This window comes from Anguilla anguilla, chromosome 1 (genome assembly GCF_013347855.1).
Source record: "Anguilla anguilla isolate fAngAng1 chromosome 1, fAngAng1.pri, whole genome shotgun sequence".
Classification (NCBI taxonomy): domain Eukaryota; kingdom Metazoa; phylum Chordata; class Actinopteri; order Anguilliformes; family Anguillidae; genus Anguilla; species Anguilla anguilla.
In genome coordinates, this window is record NC_049201.1 from 28,495,771 (window position 1) to 28,513,169 (window position 17,399).

A 17,399-nucleotide genomic window follows, 5' to 3' on the forward strand; every position below is an offset into this window, starting at 1 on the left:
TTGTTGCATACCACGCAGGATTTTTTAGCCTTGCTGTGGTCTTGTGTTTACAATCAAATTAGTCTCCTCATCTTCAACCCCGCCCACTCACCCTGAGTAACCTACTTTGGCCCTATAGCTATCCAATGTAGCTGGATAGCTTGAGGTAGTGCAATGTTACTAGAGATGAAGGTCCAACAGAAAACATGCCAACTCTATGTCGCTTTTCATCCCGTTTGTGAACTTCAGCTGTTACCATGGAGGAAAAGCAACTCTGAGGTTGACTCTGGTTTTTGAATGAACCTAGCTGTTGACTTGTGGTATCCCTTATCTTGTGCTTCTTCACCTCCGCAATTACTGTATAGCTAACTACAAACGCTCTTCTAAAACCTGATCCCACCCCAAAAGCTCTGTAGCCACAGCCCCCTCTCCCCACACAGAAAAGATTGTCACACCCAGAAATGTCCCAAATGCATTTTAGAACAAATACAGGCAGAAGAGAACAGATTAGGCAAATGTGTGCAAAGATCGAGACTGCCAGTGCATCATAGATATGACTGAACATGGTTATTTTATATTTTCAAGGTTAAAATCCTGTAATAAGTATGCCTTTAAGCTGTGCTTAGAGGCAAATGGGTTAATTAGCTGTGAATAACTTTGTTGAAACACATGAGTAAAGCTGTGGCGTATAGAATCTCGCAAAACATTTTTCCTCAATGCTATCAGCAGAAAATTAGGTTAATCGTAGTTTTGCTATATTGTACATATTTAGGCATGAAACTTGCTCATTTACTTTACACAACACAAGTGTAGGATAACACACCTGAACAAGATGCTGGCATGAACATTGGTGAATCTGCTGAGGCACAAATCAGCTGTACAAAAGTTCCTAGAATCAGCTACTGGTGCGCACCTGCATATCGAGTTGCACTGGAAACCTGAGAACCCTTATACTAGCCCAGCCCATGCAACACTTCTGGAGAAAATCCTAGGGGAAACAAATTCTAATATAATTATTTATGCAAGTGTATCTAAATTAAACTCTTCAACTGCAGAGTAGAGGCCTACATATTCCCCTGTCATTTGGTATACTCTCTCAATATGTGTCTAACAAATCGATCAAAATGACAGCCTACCACGTGTTCCATAAAAATGACTAACTTATGAAAAAAGCAATATCTCATCAGCACTAAATGTTCGATCGGACTTTCTGGATATTTCTGAATGATCTCATATTTAATACAATAAGAACAAAAGTTTAGAAAAACTAGTTTCTGGTCGCTTTCAGCCTTCTGCAAAATCGAGGCACAATTTGAAGACGAAGAACACATCCCTTAAAACCCCGCCTGCCATCGATGACAGGGCCAGCCTAATAACAAGAAACACATAATTTCCCCTTCACTTCTCTTATACCACTTCAAGGCATTAAAAACTTGGTAAATACATCAATGGTAGTGGAAACTTACTATCCAAAGCAGAACAAAACATTTAATTTCGGTCTTTCTATTGATTAATGAGCTTCGGCACTACTCCCTAATGACTCCGCCTTCATTGTAAGTGGCTCAGCCTGCGAAAAAGGCGAGCCCGTGCGTTGTTGTCCGTGAAACCCCATCTGTGCGAGCAAACTCACGGCGTGAGCAAATCCGCCATTTTACATCCTTCAGAGTGACAGACCGGAGCCGGACTCGTGCCGGGAGTTGTGCACCTTTCTCTTTTTTTGGAAAACTTTTCCCTTCCAAAATAACCCAGGCCGTACAGTTTGGATACCCGTCAACAGGTAAGGTCAATGTTTACCAGACTGTCAAGCCGGAGAGCTGCAGTGTGCAACAGATATAAATGTTCTGTGTTCTTAAACAAAGTAGAAAGTGGTTTGGGATGTTCCTGGGACCGGCTTTTTGAAAATGGACTCCATTCAGCCAGCTATGTGGCGGCACGCTGGCCAGCTGGGCCTTTGCATAAACTAATGTAGCAAGAACGATGTGTTTTTGGGACGTCTTAACTCAGATCTACAGATCTTATAAGTGGAGGTGATTCGATTCCAGCGTTACCTGATGGTGTTTTATGTGATGATTGGATTTAGCGGGCTGTTGACAAGATTTTTCCTTGCTAACTAGTAACGTTTCTCGGTGGATTTTTCAAGTTATCATTCTTGACTATTTCATGTTGCTAGTTAACTAATAAAATGTATGTCAGCCATCTAGCTACATGTTGTCGGGCCCGATCATACACTTTTAGACCATGGCACAACTAGGTTAATTGAACTGTCTTGCTATACACGATGCTAACTGAACTAGATGCAGAAGTTCTCATGAATAAGTTAAGTTGGTTAACATGCTATTCAACTAACTGTTAGTCTAACCCTTAACTTTTTAATTGTTCTAAAGAGTTGGTTAGCTGCCATTGTCGCGAAGCGTTACTCGTGAGAGGGACCGGTTTGCACAGTTAAGAAACGTGTGCATGGCTGTGTATGGATGTCATGGATTAGCTAGCTAACGCGGTTTGCTGTCTCTTCGCAACCTTGTTCGTTACGACAGCTATCCAACCATCTAACTTGGCATTTGTTATTAAGTGGGAACGGTCTCTGCCTCATTAAGGTTTTTGTAACAGCATGCTAGATTTATCGATGTAATTACCATATTACTTGCCGTGTAGTTATTTGTTACAGTGCATTGTTTCGCGGTGCAAGGAATAAGGTGACTAACTCGCCTTGCTGGGCGGATAGCTAATCGTTGGATGAATTGGGTGGATGCTTACATAATGTTAGTTCTTCCACATGCTTTGTTGCCCTTTTAGCTAGAATGCAACTTGTTCTGATTTTTAGCATGCAGATCGCTATCTTTCTTGTGATGTCGGGCAAGTACCGGAAACTTGTGTGGTGGTGCTGGAAGGAACACGTGTACTAGCTACTGTACACTGCACAGCGCTCAGGCTCCTGTCGGGTGTGGAAGGGCCTTTGTTTGGGAGCAGTGGTCGTCTCGACTTTATTTGCAAGTGTAGTTCAAGGCGAGGACACTGAAATTGTTGACACATTCTCCCAACAAAAGAATCGATCACGCGAAAGTTGAAGGTTGCAAAAAGAGCTCCCCTAGATAGCTCGCGACGGTTACGTTTCTGTCTGTAGTTCATTACTCTGCTGACTGTTAAGATGGCTAGATATATAATATTTGTTACAGTAATATAACTAGCACGTTATCTTGCCTTTTGTTTTACCCTGGTAAACCGCAATGTGCAATGACAGATTTGTCGCGAAGTCATTACTGTTTTCTGAATTTCAGTAAGGTTGGGGCTATCAATGGTAGCCGTCTGTGTGCTTGTGCATCTTGTCAATTCATGAATATAATGACCGCATAATCTAACATTCTTTCAACTTTCCCTCCAATTTTTGGATTAATTTGGCTCATTGCATTTGCACAGATTTCTGGAGACATGGCCTCTGAACATATTAATGGAAATGGTACAGAAGAACCCACGGACACCTCTGATGCAGTTACCCATTCTGAACACTTCCAGACTTTATTAGAAGCTGGTTTACCACAGAAAGTTGCTGAAAAACTAGATGAAATTTACCTAGCAGGTAAGACTCACCAAACACCCCCCAAAAAGCATTTTATTCATTCAAATTTTCTTTTTTTCCCCACAATTGCATGTTTTGCTGCATTTAAGTATTCCCCTGTAATTGAATGTGGGAATTGGTATACGAAAGCAACTTTTTGTGGTTTCCTAACAAAATGGGTACTGCAGAAAAAAAATAATTTTCCACTCATAAGCATAAGAAAAAATCATTTATATTATATAGTTCCTTTTGAGTCATGACAGTAGAACCGTTGTATTATTGTTAGCCGTGGTCAGGGAGCTGGGCTTGTATCCAGAAGGTCAAGGGTTCAAATCCCAGTCATGGCCGTATTGTTGTCCCAGGGCTTAGTTAATCCCAATATCTTTATTAAGTGTCTATCTGTACAAGTGGGATAATGGTGTAAGTCCAGTGAGTGAGTAAATGGAAAGTACCGTGTTCCTGAAACCACAAGGGGCCGGAGGCCTCACGCTGTTCGGATGCAGCGGCCGGAAGAAGCCTTTGCACTCTGGCTCTCTGGGGAAGGGGTGGGGGGGTGGATGGGTACCAGCCAGATGGGTACATGCGTAAACAATGGCAGCAGCTGCCCAGGGCTGGGGACAGGTGACATGCCCCTCCAAAAAAAGACCGTGGACAAGCTAATTATAGCGGGGGAAGACGGCGAGATCGGGTTACACCCGCCGCCTCCCCTCCCCTCCCCGTCACATCTGCTACGATTAGCTCCGACAAGGTGGAATAATGCCCCGTTGGTGACCGCGTCCTCGTCCTCGTCCGCGTCCTCGCGGAGCGTTTTGTTTCCCCTCGCGTCTTTGTTCCAGAGTGCACGTCCACTTTCCTTTCTCCTCCTCCTCCTTTTGCATGAGCTGTCAGATTTTTGTTGAAGGCTTCCGGAAAAAGTTTTTCCTTCCCCATTGCAGGTTTTTTTCGAATGACCAGCTGTCTTTAAAAAAATTACAGCGCTGTCTTGCAGTGGCCCCGGCCACAGAAATGCTAAATGTAGAAAAGGGAACCCTTGTGTTTTCTCTCGTGTCGGAACTGCAGTGCTCGTAATTCACAGTCTGGATTGTCGGTTCCTTCTGTTTATGTCCAAAATTTATGTCGCCGCGACAGTTCGATGCTAGCGTCCCGACTAGGCAACGCGTCCCCTTTTCGCAAAGAGCTAACCTCCGTTGTGTGTCCCCTCACCCACCCGCAGGTTTGGTAGCGCACAAAGACCTAGATGAGAGGGCATTGGAGGCGTTGAAAGAGTTTAATGAAGAAGGCGCCCTGCAAGTTCTGCTGCAGTTCAAGGACAGCGACCTCTCGCATGTTCAGGTGAGCGCTTTCGAGCCAGCACGCTCTCCGGAACACAGAACCACGATGACCTTTTTACCCCTGTAGTCACGGGGGCCTAAGGTCAGTCGCGTGCTCAGTCATTCGACAGCACGCTGTTTCTCAAAATGCACAACGCCAGTACACACGCACCGTGCGGGTGCAGGCGAGCTCGCCCTCCCGTCTCGTCGCGGAACAAAAGCGCCTTTCTCCGCGGGGCAACGAAGACCCACGGCCGGTCGCCGGCGTACGCGCTCGCACGCTCACATCGCTAACTCTCGCCCTCTTTCCGCAGAACAAAAGTGCCTTTCTCTGCGGAGTGATGAAGACCTACAGACAGAGGGAGAAACAGGGGACCAAAGTGTCAGATTCCAATAAAGGACCAGATGAAGCAAAAGTAAAGGTACGTTGCCGAGGGCAGTATTTCAAAGACGCGCGGTTGCTTAGGAGCCAGGCTCAGTGGGTGGGGGATGTTGACTCTGTTCACCTTCTGCAGGCCACAGACCTCAAGCTTCGGCAAAAGGCTACAGGGACAATGGTAGCCGAGCGTACCTTTCAGCGTTTCGGGCCGTGTCCAGTGTACTTTCTGCCTGCTTGTGATGAGCAGTTTGGTTGTTTTCCGACAGGCGCTCCTGGAGAGGACCAGCTACACGCTCGACGTAACGACGGGCCAGCGGAAGTACGGCGGGCCACCTCCGGAGTCCGTCTATTCGGGAGCCCAGCCCACCATTGGCACAGAGGTAAGGGTGTGGGCGTGGCCTCCGAGCTCATGCTAGCCTTGGTACTCAGATGATGAAACACGTACTCTATCCTGGAGTGACTTCGGTTACGCTGATAGTTTACCGCTAAGATCTGACCGGGTACCTTTTTTATTCTCTTCTGTGGCAATTTTTAAATATTGCTGTCACTTTTGTTTCTTTTTGTGCAGGGGTTTGGTTACTGGTTTGTGCTGCATTGTCCTCAAAAACTTTTGACCTCCCCAGATTTTCGTGGGGAAGATCCCGCGGGACTTGTTTGAGGATGAGCTGGTCCCGCTGTTCGAGAAGGCGGGGCCCATCTGGGACCTGCGCCTCATGATGGACCCCCTCAGCGGGCTGAACAGGGGATACGCCTTCGTCACCTTCTGCACTAAAGACGCAGCTCAGGACGCCGTGAAGCTGGTATGCATGGCCTGCATGTGTCCTGCACGTTCCCTACACAACCTTTCCTCCCTCGCATGCGCCACTAATGTCCGTCACATCCCCTATGCGTCCCTTACGGTTGTCCCCTCCATGCCCCACTACTGTTTGACATGTCCCGTACACGTTCCTTACGATCGTCCCTGACACGCCCTGCTACTGTGTCGCATGTCTACACATCGCTTGTTGTCATCCCCCACACACTACTACTGTCTGACGGGTCCGCTGAATGTTCCTGACAATTATCCTCCAAATGCCTTGCTACTGTCTGACACGTCTGCTAAACGCCCGCTTCAACTCACCTACATGTTCTCTAAGCTACTTCTGTCTACTCATCCCTTATACACATCTCCCTGTGAGCCGCATACGTATGTGTTGTGCTTACCTCCCACATGCCCATTGTGTACTTCCAAACACTCCCTACCCAGACAGCGCACTGAGAAAAGCAACATAGGGCCGGCGTAGGCGCTCTGTCAGTTTCCGTCTGTGGGAGGCAGTCGAAATGTGGCGTAGGGGTAATTTGCCCATTGGGAAGATGTTGCAGCTACGTTTGCTCACCACCGCTGTATTATAGAATCAGCTTTGTGTCAAAAGTATCAGACAAAAACACTGTGACACAAGTATCAAACAGCAGTTTATACAGGCATAGAAATTGAATAGCTTGGAATATTTTTCCGTTTTGTTCCAACTCAAGTCTTTAAGTTTTACTCAATGAAATCAATATTTTTCTTTGCAATCATAATTTCTTTGCTCATAATCAGAAATGTTTTGCTTGATAATTCTGAAACAAAGCTGTGTCAAAAGGATCATGTTTCCTTTGATAATTTTGACTGAAATCTGATTCCACAGTAAGCAATGTGTCGCCATAACATATTCCCAATGGGCAAACTACCTCCACGCTGTGTTTCTGCTATTGCCCACAGAATAAGCGTCCACAACTGGACTTAGTTTTTTAAAACTGACTGCCTGGTCTTGTTGAGAGACGTTGCTAGCTAGCTCCCGTGCGGTTGGCTCCAGTATAGGTGTTTCAGCCAATAAGTCAATAATTTTTTCTCCCGCTAGAAAATGTAGTTGCAGTAGGTCTTTTTTCTTCATCTAATGTCTCCCCATGTGCCAATTTGTTAAGTTATTGTGTTATTTGGATAAGATTTTAATATTTTGTGGATGAATCTGGGACAGTTTGCGGTTAGTGTACAACCCAGGCTCAGCCGGACTTCATGCCCATACAAGGGTCTCCCTCTTCCTTACTGTGTAGTGTGTCGTTTGCGAACGATTCGTTCAAAAGAACAAATCTTTTGGGTGAACGAAGTGTACTGAATCACTTTGTGAAACAATTTGTTCGCGAACGTGAACTGGTAGTTCACTGACTGACTATCGTTCGCAGTTCAGTGATTCGTTCGCTGAAAGTACTGCGCCCACCCCGAATCGTTCTCGAACGACAGTACACTTGCACGAATCGTTCACGAACAACAGTGCACTTGCCCGAATCGTTCGCGAACGACACAACAATAGTTCGTTCCACTTGCTGTAGCGAATGAGGAGTCTCTGGTGAGGAAAGTGGGTATGGAAATATAGATAATAAATGGATAATAATCGAACATCACTGTCAAGTGTGCTGTTTATTTTCAATGAAATAACAAGCCTTTTTTTAAAAACATGTCTCAAAGTAGGCTAGCCAAGGCTACTATTTTATAGACTACATTTTATGAGAAAACGATAGCCTATATCTACTTAGCCAACGTATATCAGCACTTTCTCTTTCAAGCAGCCGTTAGTCTCGGTAGAGTCACGGTAAAGAAATCAGCATCTAGGGCTAAAACAACACATTTTGGGAAATTTAGTAAAATAAAATGGCCATATCAAACACATTCTTTCAAACTAAATTGTTTAGAATAAAATCGAAAACAAAATTTTATTAAAAATAGGGAAAGAAAGTGCTTGGTTCTTTGGCTATTAAATATTCTGTGGGAAAATGCTCCGTCTATAGCCTACTTTTTAAACTGGAAAACTATATTCAATTAAAATAAAATAATGTGCTAATATATGAACCACGGTTCGCCTGTTTTCATTTTCGGTAGGCTACTAACCGTCAGCTATTTTCGGTCCGATTTTTCGGTACACTCGAACCCCCCCCAACATCCACAGACCTTAATTTCTGCACGTTTCATCTAACCAATTCTGCCGTATTATGCCATTCGTGTAGGCTATATCTTAGCATATGGCTCATGCAGGCGGGCTAGTATGAAACTTGAGTGATGGTGACGTGATGGAATGCATTGGTTGTGGTTTCAATATAGCAACTTGTCTGCGACTTACTTTTTTAAAGCACGTAATGGCTTCGAAATTCTTGTTTGAGATTTTAAGAGGCGTAATTTATTTTGTAGAACTTCTCCACCACTCAAGTTTCATACAAGTCCGCCTGCACAAGACTTAGCGTGAATATCGGCTACACACTTTGCATGCTTTGTGCAGAAATGAATATGTGTGGATGTTCATGAGTAACCACCGGGTTATATTTGGAAATGGCCATTGCTGTGCAGAAATTAATCTCTGCGTGCGTTTCTGAGTACCCGCAGGGTTATATTTGTAAAGAGACGTTGCCATTGACTTTTAAAATTCTAAATTTTGGTGCTTTGAAGCTACCCGAAGATGGCCCCACAATGTCAATTTTATCAGGGTGAGCTGCAGCAAATATCTAGGAAACTTGTCGCATTGCAACAAAACTGTCTGGAAGGACAGATACTACACGGAGTAAGCAGAAACGTCTCTTAATTTCATTTTTGGGTGAACTGCCCCTTTAAGTCGCTGTGCTGTGGGTACATATCCGCTACACCTTTCCCACGTGTCTGCTACACCTTTCCTACATATCCTCTACCTCTTTTTTTTTCCTCCGCTACACCTACCCTTACACTGATATTTTATCAGCATAAGGAACGGCCTCAGACTTACCTGGTGTTCCTAGTTATTTCCTTGTTATTACTGCTTATCCTACTCTTCTCTTTCCTCAGTGTAATAACAGCGAAATTCGGCCCGGGAAGCACATCGGCGTGTGCATCTCCGTGGCCAACAACAGACTGTTCGTGGGCTCCATCCCCAAGAGCAAAACGAAAGAACAGATCGTAGAGGAGTTTGCCAAAGTCACAGGTAAGTGAACCGACATCGCCTCATACCGCACCTGTAACGCGCGACACAAATTAGCCAATCGGAACGGGGGAAATTCTTAGCTTCTATCTGCCCCGTGACTGTCAGTACCGAGATGTGGGAAAGGGCGATTTGCCAGTCGATTTTCCCCAGTGAAACGGAATATCCATTGCTGCCTAATTTTCATTGAGCAAAGGATTTGTCTTCCTCCCCTCATAAGCCTACATGTTTTCATGGCTCATTGTTGACATTAAAATGAAACATCTGTCTGCTGTCATGTTCTCACCAGATGGTTGCACTGGCTGTCCCTTATGGTCCATAAACATAATTCATTCAGTTTGTCGTTTAATGCCTGTACAAATTTTAAATGTTTTATAATTTTTTAGAAATCTGACAGTTGCAGAGGTAGGCATTGTGCTCAGTTTAACTGTTTTGCTTTGCTGTCAATTTTAACTGATTTAAATGTAATTAATTAAAATCAATATAATTGATTTTTTTCATATGGTGCTTTTTATGCCTCCGTGACGGCACAGCCATGGCCGGAGGCATTATGTTTTCGGGTTGTACGTCTGTCCCGATTCTCATGAACGCAATATCTCAGGAACATGTTGAGGGAATTTCTTCGAATTTAGGACAAACGTCCACTTGGACTCAAGGATGAACTGATTAGATTTTGGTGGTCAAAGGTCAAGGTCACTGTGACCTCACAAAACACGTTTTTTTGCCTTGAGAGAGTGCAAAACACGTTTTTGCCTTGAGAGAATTTCTCCACATTTGGCACACACGTCCACTTGGACTCAAAGATGAACTGATTAGGTTTTGGTGGTCAAAGGTCAAGGTCACTGTGACCGCACGTCCGTCCCATTCTCTCATGAACGCGCTATCTCAGGAATGCCTTGAGGGAATTTCTTCAAATTTGGCACAAACGTCCACTTGGACTTAAGGATGAACTGATTAGATTTTTGTGGGCAAAGGTCAAGGTCACTGTGACCTCACAAAACATGTTTTGCCTTGGTTGGGGGAGGCATACAACCGCGAGGCGGTATTTCTAATTTTGGTAGAAGGATGTTGCCCTTCTTTAAATGCTGCTGTTAAAGCATTTTGTGGTTAGGTTGAATACATTTAATTGCATTACCTTAAGGACAGGCTTTAGTCCGTCATTCAGCCATGTTTGACGATAACACGGCATTTAGTTCAGCATTAGGCTAACTCACAAGGCTAGCGCTATGTCAAGCTTAGTCTTGAACACCCCATGGGCTCCCGGCTATTCTCCCTGAGCTGACACGCCCTCTCCCCTCCCCATTTTCTCTCTTGCGCAGAGGGTCTTAACGACGTCATACTGTACCATCAGCCGGACGACAAGAAAAAGAACAGAGGCTTCTGCTTCTTGGAGTACGAAGACCATAAATCTGCGGCCATGGCGCGGCGGCGGCTGATGAGCGGCAAGGTGAAGGTGTGGGGCAACGTGACGGTGACGGTGGAGTGGGCCGACCCCATCGAGGACCCCGACCCGGAGGTCATGGCCAAGGTGAGTAGACACAGAGCTTTTTCTTAAAGTGTGTCATCGTAGGGGACGCTGATCTCACCACCTTTGTGTAGCACCTACCTGGGTGAAGCACGGCAGCCATTTTGCTTGGACGCACTGTATTCTTAAGACATGTTTTGAGTTTGCTTCTTGCAGTCTGGTGCTTTGAATTGATTTTGAGTCTTGACCTCAGATCATGTCTTTTGAGCTTGGAGAGTAGACACAAACCAGGTTTTATTTGCATCCTGAGCTAGTTGCTAGCTGTGGTGACATTCATTTATATTTTTGTAAATGTATCCAAGAAACCATCAGTATATTGGATCTGAGACACTGGCCCAAGATTCATGGCTGGAGTATCAGTATATTTCTTAGCAGTGAGTTTGTAAACCCAATCCCCTTACGTCCTTGGTCTTTGTAGTACCGTCTCTCTTAATAGCTTAATGTTGTTTGCTTTGATAACCACAGGTGAAAGTTTTATTTGTAAGAAACCTAGCAAGTACTGTAACGGAAGAAATACTTGAAAAGACCTTCACGCAGTTCGGAAAGTTGGAGCGGGTGAAGAAGCTGAAGGACTACGCCTTCATTCACTTCAACGACAGAGATGGAGCGGCGAAGGTAAGAGGGGTTTTCAGACGTATACCAATAATACGGTGGAACTGTGAGTTGCTGCATTCAATGTTCTTGCATTGCGGTGGTTGGGATAGAAGGTACAATGCTAGTAATGGAAGAAATATGTTGGATTATGTGATCGACCTAGTCTTCGTACAATGGTGGCTGCTGAAAATGAGTGAGATGCTGTCATGTGCCCGACTGTCCAATCACAGTGGTAGCCACTGTTGAATGGAATGATTTAATTTATTGTCGCCTGCTCTCCTTGTGCAGCGATTGTAGCAACAGACATATGAGGAAAGCTGTAGTTTCATACTGTTGTACAGTGATTGGGCACGAAAGCACCCTACTTTTTCAGTGTCTCTAAGTGGAGGACACCAGCAAGCTAATTCATTGCGACCTGCTGTTGTGGTGCAGTGATTCTGAACCGCAGAAACGTGTGAATTCAGAATTCAGAGTTGCATGGAGATCCAAACGGTCTGCGGGCTTACCTTGATGGCCACCTAAACATGCATCCAGTTGTTGTATAATGAGATTAACCAGTGTTGTTGATGGATGGTATATCTCGTGCTCTCCTTGTACAAAGATTGTAACAACAATCGTCGGAAAAGTGTTTCATTCTGCTGCGCAATGATGATGACAACTGCACTGTGCACGATGGACGAACGCGCTCTTGTGTCGCCCCCTGCAGGCACTGGAAGAAATGAACGGCAAACACCTGGAAGGAGAGCACATAGAAATTGTCTTTGCGAAGCCCCCGGACCAGAAGAGGAAGGAGCGCAAGGCCCAAAGGCAGGCTGCCAAAACGCAAATGTGAGCGCCGCCCGGCCGCTCCCTGCTCAGAAAGCGGCATGCCTCTGTGGTATCTGGCGGAGATGGAGGGCTAAGTTCAGCGCATTTCTTCTCCTCTCGTGCGGGCATGCAAAACCCTTTAAACGTCCCAAAACTGCCATATTGGTTTTAGTCTGAAAACAGCATGGGCTCCACTGCCAGGGGAGTTGTTTTTCAGATGCTGGGGGATAATAAGCAGGCCTCCTCCACAGAGAGTCGATTGTGGGTTGTGGGCCAGATGCTCTATACTCTATCCAACTGCCTAAGATGATGAGAACTGCTTTCTAAACAGTGTCGTACTTGTACTGCACTGTAAACCAATCATGGGTGGTGTTTAGTGGGGTGCGTAGCCTGGGGTGAGCCGATGGGTAATGCACTGGCCTATCAATGATGCATGACTGCCATCGGCGATGGTTGGAGAGATCATAATGCAAGCCATAGGTCTGCCGTTCTAAATTGGGCATAGCAGAACAGTACTCTGAACAGTGCATTGATTTTCAAGCAGTGATACACGGGGTCCAAGCAAAAGACTAATTGCGAAAGAATTAGCATGTTTCGTACTGTACAAAAAAAATAATTTTGACGATAGACCAAATGCATCGAAGTTGTAGCCCAGAAAGTGTCAAAAATTTCACTTTCTTTCTATAGCGCCATCACCTGGCCAATCTGGGTAAGTTTTAATTCCTGAGTAGCAAGTTGTAATGGGAACCAACCTGCCAAATTGTGTTCACTTTTAGGGCACAAAAAAAAAAGGATTTTTGAAGGTGTCCATCATCTGATGCATGGAGTAGGCATCAGCTCAACCCTGGGCAGTGTGTTGTGGGATAGTACAGGGAAACTGATGAATTCTTTAAGCAGTCCATCTGCCTGGTCACTATTGTGTGCACTGCAGTTAGGATATTAAGGTTCTTTGCCTGAATTTCAGGCATGTTTAATATTCTGGTTAAAGGTATGCCAGGAATTGTTAGGGAAATGCAAAGCTAGGCCTCTTTGACCTTGCCTAAACTGGTTTTTCTCTCCTCTTATTCTTTTTTATGTAATGCAGGTATGATGATTATTATTACTACGCCCCCCCACACATACCATCCTTCTCTAGAGGTAGAGGGCGGGGAAGCAGGGGGAGCTACTCCTACCCCACCGAATACTATGGTTATGAAGACTACTATGACTACTACGGCTATGACTACCACAATTACCGCGGCGGCTACGAAGACCCTTACTACGGCTACGAGGACTATCAAGTCCCCGCCAGAGGCCGGGGCGGCCGGGGGGGCCGGGGATCGGCCCCGCCTCGCGGCAGGGGGGCGTCGGCACCCCCGAGGGGCAGGCCCAGCTTCTCGCAGCGAGGGGGTCCCGGATCGAGCAGAGGGACGCGAGGGGCCAGAGGAGGCACTCCACAGAGAGGCCGCGGGGTACGTGGTGCGCGCGGTGGCCGCGGTGGAAATGTAGGAGGCAAGCGCAAAGCTGACGGGTACAACCAGCCAGATTCCAAGCGCCGCCAGACCAATAATCAGAACTGGGGCTCTCAACCCATTGCTCAGCAACCCCTGCAAGGTGGTGATCATTCTGGTAACTATGGTTACAAATCTGACAACCTGGATTTTTATCAGGATTATTTCGGGCAACAGTGGAAGTAGAATGAGCACAGTAGGGATTTGGTTACAAAGAGTGTTTTATAGAGACTTGGGCGATTGATCCACAAACAATGGCTTCCAAACCTTGACTGGTTGCCTTTTTCTCTCTCTTTTTAATTTTTTTATAAATTGGTGTCATCTGGAAAGATTTCACTCGTAAATATTTTTAACAATCCGCTTGGACTTGAACACTAGTTACACTCCCACCTGCTTCTGGCGAACTTGTTTTCTTTGAGAATTAAAAAAATAAGTCCATTTGTTTTTTGGAAAAAAAAAAAAAAGCCAAGCCTCAAGTTTTGAAATTTGGAGATTTGCAATTACTTGCTTAAGTGAAGTTTATTTGTTATGTAAATATATTTATAGAAATTTTTCTCTTCATGTCTTAAAAGTAAGTTAACACAGTTTCCTCAGTTTCCTGTATGAAATACAAATAAATGACCATTTGTATGTTACAAAACATAACACCGCTAGAAAGTAACATCTTGTTTTAAAATATTGGCATTGGTCCTAGTTTTGGCTTCATATTTTGGCTTGTATTCTTTGCTGTTTGTCTGCTTTAATAAAATTACACACAACCGTGTAACAAACTTCAAATTGTGTTTCAAATTCATGTTTCGGCAAATCTTCTCCTCAAATTGCATTCAAATTTAAGGTCCCATGTGGAAGAAATGGACAAAAAGGTTTGCATATGCTAGTTACATGCTGCAATGTCCTTTTGCATGCCATCAGAATTTTGTAGATCTTTTTTCAATTTGTGTAGTGGAAGTGAGTTGGCATTTCCTTTTTAACTGTTCAGGTTAAATGTGTAGAGCTGCACACCTCATTGTTTGCTGCCCATATTTCACTTTTGTTAAGTACAGAGCACCATTGTGTTCTGTGGAGGTGCCAAACTGTGTAAATTAACCCTAATTGCATAATCCCAGTAGCAAATTCTTTTTGTATTTGGATTCCCTTGAAACTAAATGTGCAGTTCTCACTTTTAAAGGTAAAAGCCATTTAAAAATTAGAGCTGAAGTAAAGCCATTTAAAAAAAAAAAACATTTAACAATTGGTGATTGTCGAGAAAGCACAATTTGATTTTCACAATGGGCCTTTTTTTATTGCTTTGAAACCCAGGTTGGGGTTAACTGCTGTTTTGCATGCTGAATTGCCTGCTGTTTTAAAATGACAATTGGAGCTATTTCTTGAGTGAGATTTGATTCTTCATGCATGCAATTCCCCCCCCCCCCCTTTTTTTTTTCTTTTAGTGCTAAGGGTAGTGTCTTGCTTTTGTTGACCTACAGTAGCATACTGCTGCCGTGTGATGTTTTGTGCAGCAAAACCACACTACTGCCTGCTGTCCAAAAAGCTTTTAGATTTGTTTGTGCATGTGACATTTGCCGGTGTAGTGGCGCTTGGAGGAATGGTAGTTGAACGCTTGCTTTTTGTGATGCCAGTATTATTTTGGGTGGTGTCATGTTTCAATGGTGTATTCTTGTTTATGTGCAGATTTTTTGTGTGTCATGTGGTTCTTGTTTGCGAGTCTCTCCTAATTGCTTCCTTTTGTTACCTGGCAAGCAGGCAAAAGGGGTCGAGGCCGGTCCTGACCTGTTTCTTTGAAGACTGACTCGCTACGTGGGGTTACGCCGGAAGCTGCCACTGGACGCGATGGTAAGGTCGACACGATGGTCCAATGATATTCCAGCCTTAAAGAAGACGCCTATCTCCCAGACTGCCACATTAAAAAGATCCACAGCAATTTGAAGATGTTACTTGCTTGGATTTTATTTTATTTTTTACTTTCTTGTGGAAAAGAGCCTTGAATTTAGCAATTACAACCCCCTTCCCCTCCCCAAAAAATGCCATTGTAAAATGATTGAAGATTTTCAGATTTTCTGAAAAGATAGTCAACCTGAAATGTCTTTTGCACTTTTTAAGTTTTCTTGATTTGAAGTGGCTCAGAAGGAGCTTGATGCTTTTGTATGTTTTTGTGTTTATTTGCAGCTTTATGTTGGGATGTCCATGTTGTAATCTTAATTATTTTAGATTTTGGATAGGTTTGAAGAACATTTGCAGATTTTTAGGTGTAACCACCTGGCGCGAGTTGTCAGGCATTCCAAGTTAAGTTGTTCTTTTCAGAACTTGTCTTTAAAGGGTTGGTTAACTACCTCAGTACAGAGGACGGAACTACCCTGCCTGTACTGTAAATAGGGGAGACGATATTGATGAAAGCAGGACCTGTTTCTTCACGAAATATGCACACAGGCAACAGCAGTATGTGTACTAAATTTAATATAGTACCTTTGCTGCTGTTTCGACACTGCAGACAGTCAAACTGGGCGTGATGAGCGTAAACATGCCCTGCTTTCATCCCCATTTAAACTGAGGTAGCATCTTTGCATCTTCAGATTATGTAGTTACTGGTTGTAAGATAGTTTGAAGAAAGAAAAAAAAAGTTACTTTTGTAAAAGCTTGAATATCAGAAACGGTATCAAAGCCCGTCGGTTTCCTTTTCTCCCCAAAGGAATACGCCGGAATGGTTTTTTTGTAGTCCTACTAATGCAGAGGCTTCATCTTAGCGATTATGTTAAGTACCTTTGAAGTCCTGCTCGTCTGTACGGACCCCGTGATAATCATGCACAGCCCGACAAAAACATTGCAAACTTGTGGCCTTTTTTCATCAGGTACCTAGCGCAGAATGCGCATAGACGGTCACGCCTTGAAAGGGCGTGAGAGAAGCTGCGTTTAGCAGCGTCCAGTTTAGAAAGGGATGCCGCGGCTTTGATTCATATTCCACGTATTGCAAAAATACAACTGCTCACCCCACGTTTGTAGTTAAATCCCTATCAGTAAGCCTACCATTACAACAAACCTTTGAGTAAACTAAGATGTTATCAAGTTTAAACTATTGTTGGTGGCCAACAACCTTTTTTTGCATTCCTGCAAATAAATCGTTTTATACTGTAATATGCGGTGGGTGTAACTTATTTTTGTAATAAAGTTTTTGATTTCTATCCGTGTCTTAAAGCTACTTACTATCATATATTTTCACAGCTATATTCTGATCTGCTGTGTGCGTGTGCACGTGTGAGTGAATGCTCCTGTACCAGTTCATGTAAGGCTTACGTCTTGCAATGGATAAATCAAGTGTCTTTGTATTCAAAATCTGTTACAAATGCATTGCATTGATACACCACATGTGAGTCCCTTTCAACGCATTTTAAAACTATCATGAACCTGCCATTCTTACTACTAACTGTTCTACAAAAGCTTTATTTGGACATGGAGGAGTCCCAAGTTTTCGGGAAGTACGTTTTATTAGGTCATTCTCCATGTTGCAGCGTACAGGATTGTTCGCAGTGGAGCACTAGCAAAACTTAACAATAGATGTTAAGAAGGAAGCACACATTGAAGTAGACTCCAACAACACATTTTTGAGGGAACCTCCACTGTGAAAGAACTTGGGAAATGCAGGGAATGGTACATTATTCACCCATTTGTTTCCTGCTTCAAAATGCTTGCTTGATAAGCCTTTTGAAAGGCTGTGGCCTTTTTTGTGAACAAAATGAAACAATGTGCTTGCATTCAATTGAATGAATTCATTTCAGATAAAAGGTGACTGTTAAAACCTCGCCCCTAGG

The 17,399-nt window shown here is 44.0% G+C and overlaps 1 protein-coding gene across 5 annotated transcripts; it reads left to right on the top strand.

Moving 5' to 3' along the window:
• The first annotated feature begins 1,589 nt into the window (after positions 1-1,589).
• LOC118208862 (heterogeneous nuclear ribonucleoprotein Q-like) lies at positions 1,590-16,772 on the top strand. 5 transcript variants are annotated; one of them, XM_035383822.1, is made up of 12 exons: positions 1,630-1,756; positions 3,394-3,553; positions 4,746-4,864; positions 5,157-5,264; positions 5,488-5,601; positions 5,845-6,021; positions 9,048-9,183; positions 10,500-10,708; positions 11,171-11,320; positions 12,006-12,127; positions 13,191-13,714; positions 15,340-16,772. In XM_035383822.1, the coding sequence occupies exons 2-12, from the start codon at positions 3,406-3,408 to the stop codon at positions 15,363-15,365; spliced, it is 1,833 nt and encodes a 610-aa protein (XP_035239713.1). In that variant the 5' UTR covers positions 1,630-1,756; positions 3,394-3,405; the 3' UTR covers positions 15,366-16,772. The 5 variants fall into 5 exon arrangements, 4 of the variants coding, with proteins under 4 accessions (XP_035239728.1, XP_035239713.1, XP_035239721.1 ...); XM_035383830.1 differs by having other exon boundaries at positions 13,191-13,557; XR_004761650.1 differs by lacking the exon at positions 15,340-16,772 and having other exon boundaries at positions 12,006-12,201; positions 13,191-13,323.
• Positions 16,773-17,399: the final 627 nt, after the last annotated feature.

Excerpts from the sequence above, each read along its gene's own strand:
- LOC118208862 (XM_035383814.1), top strand. The coding sequence starts at position 3,406 with ATGGCCTCTGAACATATTAATGGAAATGGTACAGAAGAACCCACGGAC. Across the intron at positions 4,865-5,156 it reads GCGACCTCTCGCATGTTCAG|AACAAAAGTGCCTTTCTCTG; the intron begins GTGAGCGCTTTC and ends CTCTTTCCGCAG. Across the intron at positions 6,022-9,047 it reads CTCAGGACGCCGTGAAGCTG|TGTAATAACAGCGAAATTCG; the intron begins GTATGCATGGCC and ends CTCTTTCCTCAG.